Source organism: Mirounga angustirostris, unplaced genomic scaffold, assembly GCF_029215605.1.
Source record: "Mirounga angustirostris isolate CCGP_5_RB_7025 unplaced genomic scaffold, mMirAng1.0.hap1 SCAF_8, whole genome shotgun sequence".
Taxonomy (NCBI): Eukaryota; Metazoa; Chordata; class Mammalia; order Carnivora; family Phocidae; genus Mirounga; species Mirounga angustirostris.
The window spans coordinates 35439357-35452962 of NW_026991716.1; the positions used below are offsets into that span (position 1 = coordinate 35439357).

General features: G+C 49.8%; 1 protein-coding gene across 1 annotated transcript in view; it reads left to right on the forward strand.

The window, feature by feature from the left end:
- Positions 1–4695, forward strand: part of GLP1R (glucagon like peptide 1 receptor) — a 34879-nt gene extending 30184 nt beyond the window's left edge. The window contains exon 13 of the mRNA XM_064597569.1: positions 4384–4695. Coding sequence (XP_064453639.1) covers positions 4384–4551 — 168 coding nt within the window. The 3' untranslated portion in view covers positions 4552–4695. The remainder of the gene's footprint in view (positions 1–4383) is intronic.
- The last annotated feature ends 8911 nt before the right edge of the window (positions 4696–13606 follow it).

Here is a 13606-nt window from a genome sequence, read left to right on the forward strand (position 1 = left end):
GGGGACTCCCATCCATCTTTTCAGCTGAAACCCCATACCCATCCCACTAGGCACTAAAGCTGAGGAGACATCTTGTCCATGAGTTGTATTCTGTGCATGGCTCTCTCTCTCTCATGGCTCTCTCTCTTTCTCTCTCTCTCTCTCTCTCACACACACACACACACACAGGCATACCCTAATGGATGTGAACTTGGGGAAGACCCAGCCTTGTGTGAAGGGAGTACCGAGTGAACAGGTGGTGGTTAAAAGGTGATTCAGCAGCAGACGTACCCAAGTCACGTACTGGGGCTTTAATAATCACTATCTTATTTGTCACTGCTTCCTCCCTCTCCCACACACACACACAAAAAATCCCTGCTAAAATTATGGTTTTATTATTCCCATTTTTCACACATGAGATCACTGGAGATCAGAGAGAATAGGAAGCTTGCCCCAGGTTCGGCCTGGAAGTGGCAGAGCTGGGACTGGAATGCATTCTAACAGAGAGAGGAAAGTACCCACTCTCTGTGTGCAGGGGAGAGCCCCGCACACCGGGGCAAAGGGTGTGTTCCTCCGGGGGCTTTCTGCTCGCTGGGGTGGAAGGGGGCTGTTGCTGACCCCCACACCCTCTCCTGCAGACCCTCCTGGACCACAGCCCTCCCTTCCCTGAGACCGTCAGCCCCCAGCAGGAGGGGGTACCTGGGCCTATGGTGCCTGGGGAAAGCGCCTTCCGCCCGCCCGGGTACCCAGCTTGATCTGGTGCAGATCAGGAGCAGCCCCACTCCGTCAAACTGGATGCCACAAATACCACAGCACCACCGCCCCCTCCTTCCAGAGGGGAAACAGATAATAGTACTAGATGAGGCGCCGGGGTCATCTGGGGAAGTAGCCACAAGAGGGTTAACCCCGGCAGGGAAGAGAGGGTGGGAAATCTCCCATTCCAGAGTCTGCGGGGCAAACTGAAGACTCTCTGAACTCTATTCAGGCCCAGGTGAGAGTTTATATTCCTGAGGCTAGGGCTCAGATGACCTGTGGACACAGCTCCCCGAAGGGCTGGTGCTCTTGGTGTGGCTTTTTTTTTTTTTTTTAAGATTTTATTTATTTATTTGAGAGAGAGAGAATGAGAGACAGAGAGCATGAGAGGGAAGAGGGTCAGAGGGAGAAGCAGACTCCCCGCCGAGCAGGGAGCCCAATGCGGGACTCGATCCTGGGACTCCAGGATCATGACCTGAGCCGAAGGCAGTTGCTTAACCAACTGAGCCACCCAGGCGTCCCTTGGTGTGGCTTCTGTCACGAGTCTGGTATCCCAGAGTTCAGAGATCTCAAGAGTCTGCATTCATACACTAGTTTTACTTGTGCTCTGGGTGTGGGGTACGTGGGGGCGGCAGTGGGTGGGGACCTTGGTATTTCAGGGAGCCATGACATGGCTCAAAGAGCAATGCGATGCCGTGGGAAAGATGTGGGATGTGGGCTTTGGCGTCAGGCCTCTGCTCCCATCCAGGCCCCATCGCTTAATGAGCTGTGTGGCTTTGGGCAAGTCACATGCCCACAGTCTCATACCTATTTCCTCTTCTGCAAAGTGGAGTTAATGATGCTCAGAGCACATGGAGCTCTAAAAGGGCGGGAAACACTTCCTGAGTGTTTACTATGTATAAGGGGCTCACATGTTTTATTAAATGCAATCTATGTAGCAGGTATTATCATCATTCTACAGGTGAGAAAATTAAGCCTTGGCGAAATGAAATGAATAGCCCCAGTTCAGCAGCTAGAAGGTGGTGAAGCTGGTGGACGGGGAGGGGTCTCCTGTGATGGCTCAGGGCTGCAGGGGCTGGGAAAGGGAGGCAGTGAGTGGCCCATAGATGCGTTCTGGCCCTTCCTATGGGCCGGTCTCAGAGGGCCAACCAGGCTCCGTGTGGGGTGGGCCGGGGAAAGAGAGGAGGCCGGTGTAGAGCACACTCACGGGGCCTTGTCCTACAGGCCCTTGATCCACGGGAGGCAGCACGATGTGCCAGCCTACTTCTTCCCCACATCCAAGCCTTCACAAAGAACTTCCTAAAAACCTGAAGAAAATGTTGAGAAACGAGCTCTGCAGGAGGGGCATTCCCCTCAGGAATGGTTCTCAGCTGGAGGGGTGAGGTGCTACCTGGCCCTAAGATCTGCTGCTTTATTTCCCAGGGACAGGGGCAGGGTGGCAGGTGTCCCTGTGTGGGCTGGAGAGAGTGAGGCTCCCCTCTGTGCACTTCTGCCCCTTCTCACCTTCTTGGTCCCTCGTGGTTCCCGTTTCCCACTTCTTCTCCCTCCTCTTCCCCAAAACCACGCCCGCAACATATGTTGCCCCCAACACACATGCGTGCGAGGCTTCCCCACCACTTCTGTGGAGAGTCTCCAGGACCCTGGCTGAGTCTCCTTCCAACTGTCTTCCTCAAAGCCCGTCACCCAACACCTCCCCACTTCACCCACCCCCCAAGGCTAGCCCAGCTTTGTCAGGAGGGAGGGGCGGGCACACATGCCCCTGGGCAACTAATGACCCCTGAGTCACCAGATCCCCAGCTGGCCTCTCCCCTTGGGCTCTCCCAGGCTCATGCTGTGGGGTCCAGGAGGCCAGTGTACCGCCCGGTTCCCCAGAGACACCTCAGGGCCTGGCTCCTCCAGGCACCAGGACAGACGTGTCACCTTCACTGGGCCACAAAAACACACGTGGCTCTTGGGCTGAGATCCCTGTCCGCAAAAGCTGTTCTCCAGACCCAAGGTTGCCATGGCAATGCCAGGTACTTGTGACCCGAGGAGAAAACATGGCCTGGACATGGGTCCTGCCTCAGCTGCCTGGAGAGCGGGCCTCGGGGAGGGGAGGCCTGGGGGTGGTTCTGCTGTGGCTCGCATCCTCTCACCATGGCTCTGACCCAGGAGCCTGAGTGCCGGTCCCAGATCTGCCGCTACCCAGTCGTGCGATCTGGGGCAGTCACTTTGCTTCTCCCCCCCCCCCGAGTGTAAACAGAAGTGAGTGAATCACCGATTCCTCACAAATCCCAGAGCCAGGGGCCTGGCCAGACAGGCCCTCAGAGGCAGGGAGTCGGGTAAACCTAGCGTGTGAAGAAGCACACCGCCCTAAGTGCTGGGACAGGTGTCTGGGACCATGGTGTCATCCCCCCTGTTTCACTGTAATAACTCAGTAGCAGAAAGAGCCCCGTGTCAGATGCTCATTTTGTCACTCACTCCTTCCCTCAGCCCATTTACAAAGCACATGTGGAGGGCCTGCTCTCTGTGGGACACTGTGCTAGGTCCAGGGATCCCAGATGAGGACGAGGTGGTCCCGGCCCTCACCAGGCTGAGTGGGGAGGAGAGGTGCCTGAACCAGCATGACCTAAAGAGTCCTGGGAGCCAGGAGGCCAGGGCTTAGGAGACCAGCTTTGAGGTCAGCCCCGATCTAGGTTTGGATCCCGGCTGAGATGGAGGGAAATACGGAAATACTCTGCACCTCCGTTTCTCCACCTCTCAGCGGGCAAGAACAACAGGAGCTACTTCACAGGGTTGCTGAGAAAGTTAACTAAAATAATCTGTGGGAAGTGCTGGGCATGTAGCAAGTGCCCAATAAATGGTGGCTTTTCAGGACAGTTGTCTTGACGGGGACCATCGCAGAGGTTCAGGAAAAGTGCTGAGGGTGATGGAGGCCGAAAGGGCCGCATGTGTCAGCGCTCTGAGAAGTCCCGGTCCGGTCCCTCTTCCTGCTGGTGTCCAGGAAACCACCTCAGTCCCTGAGGTGGCTTCCCACAGATGTGCCTCAGTTTACCATCTTTCTCCCCAGCCTCCGCAGTTAAGGGCTGTGAGATGAGATTGGTCTCCGTGCTGCTGTACAAGCAGAGGCCCCCATCAGCCTCTGGTGTCCCGGTGCCCCCCTGTCGGCGGCCATGGGCTGGTCTGCTCGGTGTCCCTCACACACCCACGCCTGGGTGCCCCCAGTGCCGCTGCCCGGGAGACCAGGGCTGTCCTGGCAGGCAGGCTCGGGCCACCTTGGCTCCACGCTGCTCAAAGTTAGGCTCTCCCTCCTCCTCGTCTCCTCCGTCCTGGTTCCTGTCTCCCGCATTGCTCTCGCTCTCATTCTCTTCCATTAAATAATAGCGTGATGGATTGCGGAGGGGCCTTAGCTGAGTCACGGAGTTTAGAGATGGAAGAGACCAATTAGGTCATCAACATCATCTCTCTCCTGAGGAGAGGCGGAAAATAGGAGACAACGATAAACAATTTTATTGGGATATTAATTTAGGCGCCTGAAGGCCTTGACTTGTGTCTCTTAATATAATGCAGTGGATTTCCCCCCCCTCCTCCCCTACTAATGTAATAACGGGGCCATTTTGTGGGCAGTTGGTTTGCATGACGGCTTTTGTTTCCCTCCTTTTCCCATGGAAGGTCCAGATGGAATTTCGGAGGAGCTGGGAACGCTGGCGGCTCAAGCACTTGCACATCCAGAGGGACAGCAGCATGAAACCCCTCAAGTGCCCCACCAGCAGCCTGAGCAGCGGGGGCACGGTGGGCAGCAGCGTCTACGCAGCCACCTGCCAGGCCTCCTGCAGTTAAGCCCCCAGCACCTGCCCTCCCTGTGGTCTTGCTGCTGGCTGGCCGGCCGGCCCAGGTCGGAGAGCCCCTGCCGGGGCTGGGGGAGGGAGGGACACACACTCGCATCCATCCCTGCTTTCCTTTCCCAAACCCATCAGACAGGCAAACGGGCAGTGCCTCCTGGGACCTGTGGCCACATTTCCTCTGAGGAGAAACAGCTTGCTAATTTGATCACTGTGGCAGGAGGACAGAAAAACCGATTGCTGCTAAACTGAGCAGGGTTTCTTCCCGTGAAGCCACCAGGCCCCTGGGGTACCCCAAGACAGAGCAGCAAATCAGCCCCAGACTCACACTCAAGGTCAATGGCTTATTAGCGAGATCGGGGCGTGCAAGAGGAGGTGCTTCTGAAAGAGGCTCATATAACCTCAGCCAAACAGAGCTGAGGGAATGCGAGCCAACTCTGTTTGCCTCCGGTTGGGTCACCACCCCCACCGCCTCCTCATGAAGGGACGCTCTTCCCATGTCTGCATTGCTTGTTCATCTTGCCCCCTCATCTCACCACCCTGCTTCTCTGTGGGGGCTTTGTTTGGGCCACCAGTGGCAGCTATTTCTAGAAATGGCTGTGGGTGGTGTTGAGCATGAATGCTGAGAAGGTGCCTGATGGGTTCTTTTGCTGGTGCCCACTTCTCCCGTGGGTATCTGACCTGCCTGGGTGCCTGCTGCCAGTGTGCCCAGGGAACCAGGGCAGGCCCACTGCTGAGGAGCCCATCTCTCTGGGTGAGCTCTGAATTCTAGTCTAGAGATGCTCCAGAACCCTCTGGGGTTCAATGAGGGAACTTTAGGAATGCTTGCACTGGGGGGATAGTGTACCTGCAACTGTCAGGAACCCAGAGGGCCGAGAGCTTTACTTCCACCTCTCTGGGGAAAGGCTTTTTATTTGTGACCGGATTATGTATCTTGCATGGGAGTTTGGGTGTGCCCTCTAACTTTAAGAGACTTCTGGGGGAAACTACCTGTCGCCACTGTTACCATGGAGAGGCGGTCTTCCCCTAACCTTGGTTTCTTCCCCTTGAAAGTCCCCCACTTGAGACCTTGTATATACTTGATTCGTTTTTCTTTATTGCTGTGAACAGTCTGCATGTGCAAATGTGTGATTCTGATTTCCCCCACCTGATGGAAAAAAGAATGAAGCCATTGTGATTGTTTGTGGTGGTGTTGCAGGGAATGGCGTAGCAATGAATTTGACTCAGCCACAGTTTGAGCTCATCAGTGTTTTCCCTGTCTCCAGTTTCATCCCATAAACAATGAGCAGCAGAGAGGCTACAGAGGGGAAACCCAGACAGAAGGGAGACAGCCATCCCAGGGAGGCTGGCAATGGAGTCTGTGGATGCAAAGGAAGTTTCCAGAGTAGGACAGAGCTCTTAGGAGAGTCCAGACCTCCTGGGAAGGCAGAGGGAGTAGCTTCGGGTGAATTCCTTTATGGGCCCATCTCTCCCTCCTTCTCCTTTTTAAGTGGTGGGGGACCTTCCCCCAAAACCTTGCACCAGACACATTTTCCTGTGCCTCTCAGAGAGGCATGTGATATACAGGGGAAATAATAATGGGACATAAAACACATCAAGCAGAAAATTTCTTATACTTCAGCTTCAGTGAAGTGTTGTGTCTATGTTAATGGGGAAGTTGAACCTCAGGCTAAAGAAGAATTGTGCAGACTGGCTCCTGGAGAAAGTGTAGAGAGGTGGGGGATGGGGACACCCCTGCTTCCCCAGAATAAGGGAGGATTTTCCAACAAGCCCCACTCCTTGGCTTTCCCTTTGGATGGGGGCGGGGGAAGATGAACACCCATGAGCTGACGTGGGGTTCAGCTCTGGTGCCAGTGTTTCAGTTTGGGATAAACTGGAAGATTTTGAGAATCATTAATACACGGCACAGCAAAAAAAGAGAAAGAACCAGATTGATATAACCTGAGAGAAATAAATTGTTGGGGGGGGTTGCAATTGTGGGGAGAAAGTGTTTAGTCAGGCACCAGGGAAGCTCAGACAGTTTGGTTTAAACTGTAAGTAGAGTTCTTTTCCCAGCTGGTACTGGTGATTCCTGATCTCAGAAGGCTCATCACACCCCCGTGCTCCAAGACTTGTAACACTGAGGAACTCTTTCCTTCATAGATACATATCAGATACTGAAGAAATATTTTCTTTGCTCCAAGACCCACACTATTAATATTCATTTGATTGGCAATGTACTCCCGCCAAACTATTCTCAAGCTCTCCTACGCTAAATATAACTCGAAGAGATCTGGGAACAATCCCATGCCATGTACTCCCACATTCCACTAGCTGTTTACATGCGTGACGCCGTAAGTGTGAAGCTTGCTGCACACACTCTTATCTGCCTCTGTCCTGGGAGTACGATTGCTGACCAGCAGGTGTGGACGGTGTGTGTGTGTGTCCGCCGCGCAGCCAGCAGGGTCTGATGACTATTGCGAAGTGAGCCCGAGTTCAGCACTCTGGCCAGCTCCCTCCTTAGGGGCTTAAATCAAGTCGACTCCGTCTTTGCCATGTCAACCTTTAGAACAGCTAAATCACAGAACTGAAACAAACCGCTTACACTGCAAAGCTGCCTTCAAGATGACTCTCCAGATTGCCCGCATGATTTTCAACTGCCTCAAGGCAATCCCCACTGAAGCCCATACCAGTGGTGTTATTGAAGACTCAGAGCAGGGAAAGACCTGCCCTGATCTAGAGAAGTGAGGAGGGAGGCTTGCAGAGCTGACTTGCTGGAGGGTGGCTGGGCTGGGCCTCCCAAGTCCAGTGAGGCCTCTGGGAAGGATAGGTAAGAAATAGAAACAGCCATTCAAGATCCTCTTAGTGAAAGTCGGCAACGTGTATCTGAAGTTTCTGTTAAAAAGGAAATGCAGCAGCAAAAGTTAGGTCAGCTAGTGAAGGCACCACCTCCTCAGGGACTTATACTATCGAGAGGAGGGGAAGGCTGCACTTTACTATCTCTACTGTAGTACTTCATTCATCCTTGTCTTAAAATTAAGCAGTTGAGATGCTGCAGAGCACACATATACATAGACACAGCAAATTAGCATTTTGAATAGCTAATCCAGCACTCTTTTAATGGGTTGGCTGAATGGTTTTCTGATGCATCTGTGCTTATTTGACAAGTTGCTCTGCCAGCCACACAGAGTGAACTAAAAGAACCAGAAAAAGGTCCTGGGCCTTCCCCTTTGGCTCTCTGGTCTTCCTGAAGTTGGAGAAGACTAGCAAACTGAGCAGCGTTAACCTAGCAGAGATGGAATGGCCACCACAAGGGCGAATGGAGTCAGCTCACAATCACACCCTGAAAGGCTCAGTTGCCTCATCAGGGTGCGCCATCTTTCAGCAGCTCCTGTCTTCATCCACAAGGAGAGAACAGTCCGGGGGAGGGTGTGTCCTGTGCACAGCAGCACACAGTTAGGAGATGATGAGTCTGGAAGCATCCCAACCACTGTGAAGGTCATGGGACCACAGAGTCCAGGGTGAAGATGTGCGAGAGCCTGAGCTATAGATGTTTTCTCTCTATGCACAGACGGGGTTTGCATTATTGCTAATGCCTGAGACGTGCTCAGGGAAGATAAAATATATTCCAGAGGTTTATTTTCCCTCCACTGAATTGATTCTAATCTACGGTGCTGACCCTGCTTTTGGCTCCTACAAGGAGCCAAACTCGATAAAAAAAACTCTCAAAATATGTCGGCTTCCTCTGCTATGACAGCTATGTGAATGACATGCTAAGTATTTCAATAGAAACCAAGTTAGTAGCAACTCAAACTTTTTTTTTTACCCCTTTCTGTTGCTGGAGTGAGGTTTTTTGGGGAAAGAAAATGTGAGAAACTTCTGCAAACAACATCGCCATGCCCCTACAGTGTTACCTGCTGGCTCAAACCAGCTCTGCAGCCATGCCTGGAGGCCAGAGCAGGAAGTATTGTTAAGCAGTGTAATTCAAACACTTAATGCCACAGTGTGTCTACAGTGTCTATAATTACTTCTGCTCTGCCAGTGGATACAGATTGGCAGGAAGCAGATAAGCATAATTGTTTCCCCATTAACGACCCAAATCTCTTGGACTTCACCTACATCTGAATCTATCAGAGGGGAGAGTTTTTGCTTCTCCTTTTTGGCCATTTTAGCCAGTTTCTCCGGACCTGATCCAGCGGTGCGTTTTCTCTCTGATGCACCCCAGTTCCTCCCCACCCCCACACTACCTCCCTCACCCCCACCTCCCCATCCCCACCATGAGCTTCCTCCACACTCCTCCCCCATCTAGCCATGTTAGGAACACTGTTCTCTCAGCTGTGACCAATTTGGGGGTGCAGCTGAGAGTGAGGCACTGCCAGGGCTGAAATGATGCACCGTACTCCATACTCTGGCGCAGTGAGGAACATGGCAGCCAGCGACTTGGATACTAACTTACATTGGGGTTTTGCAACCTTTCTAATGGAGCCTGTCAAAACTATCAGTAATTAGTCAACCCGGACAATCTAGCATGACTAATTGCCATCGTGTCAAAGCAATCCGGGAGAAGGAAAACATCTATAAATGAGAACGTTGGGATGTGGTGAGCAAAAACCTTCAAGCGAAGTTTGGAACATATAACAAGCTAGGGTCTTGGCTTCTTTGCAGGGGAGCCAGGGGGTGGTCAGGAAGAAGCGAGATTTCCCCCAGACAGGTCTGGACCTTGCCAAACAGTTCACACTTTACTTCCAAATCTGCAGTTCTAAGCTCCTCCCACTAAAAGTAATCACGTCCTCAAAGCAGATCAACCTCAACATCCCATTGGTTTTGGAGGGGGTTCGATGCAGAGCTTTAAATGCGCCAGGAGAGGGGTGAGCCAGGCTCTCAGGAGCTGGGTTTCTGTCTTCAGTGCTCTTGGGGGATGTTTGCTCTTCATGAATGTTTAAACAAGATAATTTTCATGCGATTTCTTAATGTATAAATTCATGTAAAATACGACCCGCATCTATAGGTAGCAAACATGTATAATTCCTTGCACAGACGTGAAATGGATTCAGGCTCTTCCCTAATTTGCCTTGTAAACGTCAAATAAAGGCCTGTCATTACTGTGTCTCTCTTGCTCTTCCTTTGGGAGAGGAGGTTTTCTGCAATGTCAATCCAGGTGACTCATGGTGCAGTGGGAAAACACAAAAGATGCCGTTTTCAGCCCAAGGGAAAAAAAAAAAAAACCCTTGCTCATTACTCATGTCATGATTTTCATCTTCAAAGCACTTACCAAGTACTAATTTATCCATCGCAGCCTTTATACAGGGACTGCACTGCCATTTAATTAGAGAAGTTGGGTGGTCGAGTGGCTTAAACAATGACTGGCGGCCAAATGGACGTGTATTCTAATTCCACTCATTCATTTGATCTCCCCTGTCTAAATGAACTCAGTCCATTAAATCCATTTTTTCAAAAATGTCACAAAAGCACAAGCCTTGTTTGCAGAGTAGCCACAGAATTTGAATGGAGCTGCTGTTTAGAGATTCATCTTCAGAGAAAGGAACTTTCCTCCAATTTAAATAATCTCTCACTCTCCAGGTTTCTAACTCACTCTTCTAGAAGAGCAGAGGAATTGCAGATTCTCCCACTTCCTCCACCATTGCAGCTACCCATTTGAAGATCCATGTGCTTATCTGAAGGTTTCCCTAAATGACCTCTTTTTTAGAAAGTGTTGGGGTTTGTCTCTTTCAAACCCAGTAATTCTTACTCCTGAGAGCAAACAACAAATACAGCCAACTCCTGGTATCTGCATCTTGGTTGGTCTCCCCAATCTTGCTTTTGACTTCATTCACTGTCCTGTGATATTCTCACCTCTCTCTGTCTTTACTCTGCCACTCAGCAGTAGAAATAAGATGGAGCTCAGAGCTTTCTCTCCCTGCCCCATCCCCAGGAAAACACCTGCCCAAACCAATAATGACCAGCACATGTGTCAGATGTGGAAGCTAGACAGATGCAACTTCAGGAAAAGAGGGTACGCTCTGGCCTAATAGGTCTTAACCTCAGCCTGCCCTCAGGGGTAAGGGCAGCTTCCCTGCTCTGCTGGAATTTTTGGCCTCTAGACCTACTTGTGTTCACATGCAATATAGAGCCACATTCCAGTGACTGATGCTCCACAGGTGGGGATAACTGAGGTCCACAGAACACTGGTGAAGAATCTCACTCCTATGCCTTGTGTAGCAGCATTCCCAAGGGTTGGGAATCCCCGCATCCCACCCCCACCAAATCCTTCACCATCCCCTCAAAAGCCTATGCCTTAAACATGAGCAGTTCAGTGTCTTTCAATCCCTCCCTCTCTCCTCTTCTCTCTCTCTCACACACACACACTAAACAGAATACTGAAAACATGGGGTTTCCCTTACCAGAAATAGTGGGGAGAAAACCCTAGCAGTGCAAATGGGAATAGAAAACAAGGTAGGCAGAACATTGGAGAAGATGGAAAATAGACCCAATATTGGAACAAGGAAGAAGTAGAAATTGAGTGTCCCCCCAAATGTGGGAAGAGTAGGTAGGAAAGATGATGAGGCCAGAACCTAAGTAAATAAAGAAAAACAACAGACTGTGTAAATGTGGGAAGGAGCGGTAGTAGGACACGAGGAAATCGCAGAGGTGGAAAAAAAAAGGGGGAATTACCAGTGGCGAGCCGCAGGGAGCCAAGTTAGGAGCCCCATCTCTAGCCAGTGTCCTTAACTCCTTCCATAAATCTGAGCTCTTTCCCTGAAGAGGTCTCTAATCCTAAACCATAATAGATTCTTTTCTTTGGTTCTAAGGTTCATTTTAACTAACATAATGATTTTAGAAAGAGCAAAAGATCACCTGCCCAGATTACTCTACCTGCCTAGAGTAAATCCAACTAAGTTTTTTTCTTTTTTCTCCCACTGGGCACCAGTTAGAAGGAATTACTGTGGCTTCTCCTCATGTAGAACCAATAGACCTCAGGATTTATCTGTGTTGCAACCTCCCAGAATAAAATCAATAGCTGAGAATTATAAACACCGAGCAGTCCCAGGCCACGAGATGGACTGCTCTGGGGCTAAAGTAGGCACGTAACACCTGGAGGGGATTTACAAGCAACTTTTTTTTTTCTAACTTTCCATATCTCTAGGGTGAAAGAGCAAGGGCTTGAAATGATAAATAATGTTTACAGAAGACTCTTCAGTTCCAATGACCTAACGTGGAATTAGAAACACAGCTCAGGACTTGGGCATTTTAACTGCACACATTTAATAGCTACAACAGAATGGCCATAGTTACTGTACCTATTAGGTCCAATCTTCAATGATCTATAACAATTTATGGACATTTCTGGCTTATAGAGACAAGTGTTTTACCACCATATATCTTGCCCTCCAGAAAGCTTTAGAACTTTAAAAATGCCTAGGCAATGACATTTACAGTTTTATTGAACCTCAACTGGTATCCACCAATTAGATGCCACTTTACAATGAAGCCACCCTCAAGCCTTTTCATTTTTCAAGTCCTGATATGGGAAGCAGAGACTGGAGAACCAACATGCAGGAGACACACACTAAAGTAAAGACATCTCATTGTGATGAAGCTAAGCCAATGCCCTTCCAACAGCATCCTTTGGAAAGGTACAGTAAAAAATCAGATGAAAAGACATGTACACTGGGGCAACTGGCTGGCTTGTTGGTAGAGCATGCAACTCTTACCCTCAAGGGTGTGAGTTCAAGCCCCATACTGGGTGGGGAGCCTACTTAAAAAAATAAAATTTAAATTTAAAAAAAGACACATATACTCATATAAAAGAATCAGGTTACCATACAAATTGTACTGTGTTGGAATATTCTTAGCAATCAAGAGAAACTTCCATAACATGACACTTTACATAAGGTATTTACAAAAACACCTTCTCTCAGAAAATGGTAAGGATTACAAAGCCTGCCATCCAAGGCATGATGGGGCACAAGTCTAGAAAAGATGCCATATCCATGGAGTCTTGGCATCAGCTTCAACCATTCTCTCACATTCTCCCAGGCCAGAACTCCGCCTGCTTCTCAGATACAGCCCTTCTTCTTTGCCTCTTAGTTTCCTTCACTGACTTAGTCTTGGTGTTCACTCCTCACATAAGAAATGCAACTGCTCTTGAGATATTCTGCATCCATGGTGCAGAGCCTCTGAGGGTATGCCAAGCCACCTGAAACCCAGCAATGCCCCCAAACTGGAGTCATCTTCATAACGGCATGTGGGGCTCAGGCACCCTCTGTTCCATCAGCCCACATGAACAGACTTTGTTCATCTGGACTCAGAATGATGCACTGGTATAGATTTCCAAAGGCTGCAGCAACGAGATCATGCACACCCTATGTAGACATTTTGGAATCCAACTTCTCTCTCCCCCGTGGGGCTGGATCCTCCAAAGCTGTCATGTCCTAACATCAATTTCCCACTTAGTCATCTCTCCTTTGCAAATGTCCTCCCAATTGCCCTACTCACCCTGCACTCACCAGCCTTTTGTTAGGCATGATGCTTCTCTGCTTCTGGGAAATGTACAAATATTAGGAAATTCTCCTCTTCCCATAAAGAGTTCTTTGAAAATCATAGATAGGGGCAGAACCTGGTATCACCCACAAGAAGTGTCAGATTAGTTAAAGGCATTACTTTTTCACTGATGAGAATCTAGAACAAATTAATTCTTCCGTATCACTCTGTGCCATCTCACCGCATGAGATGTGTAGCCCTGCTGAAGTCAGTCTAAATCTCGGGGGAAAAGTCATTAGAAGGAACGTGATTAAAACAAACTCTGCATAACAAATCCATTTGTGTCCATAGAGATGGTCCCCTGTAAAGGAACTGCTGAATGTATAAAAAATACTCTGCCTATAAACGCATAAGCTTTTTCCCTAGGAATCATCAAAATATGATCAATATCATTAGCAAAGCGGTGAGATGAAGTATTTATCATAGGAGAGAGGTAAAAAGGGACATGGACACATAGGGGAGGTATGCTATTTTTACTGGGGGATCAGGGAAGGCCTCTCTCGGGTGATGTGACTCCTGACTGGGGTAAGGGA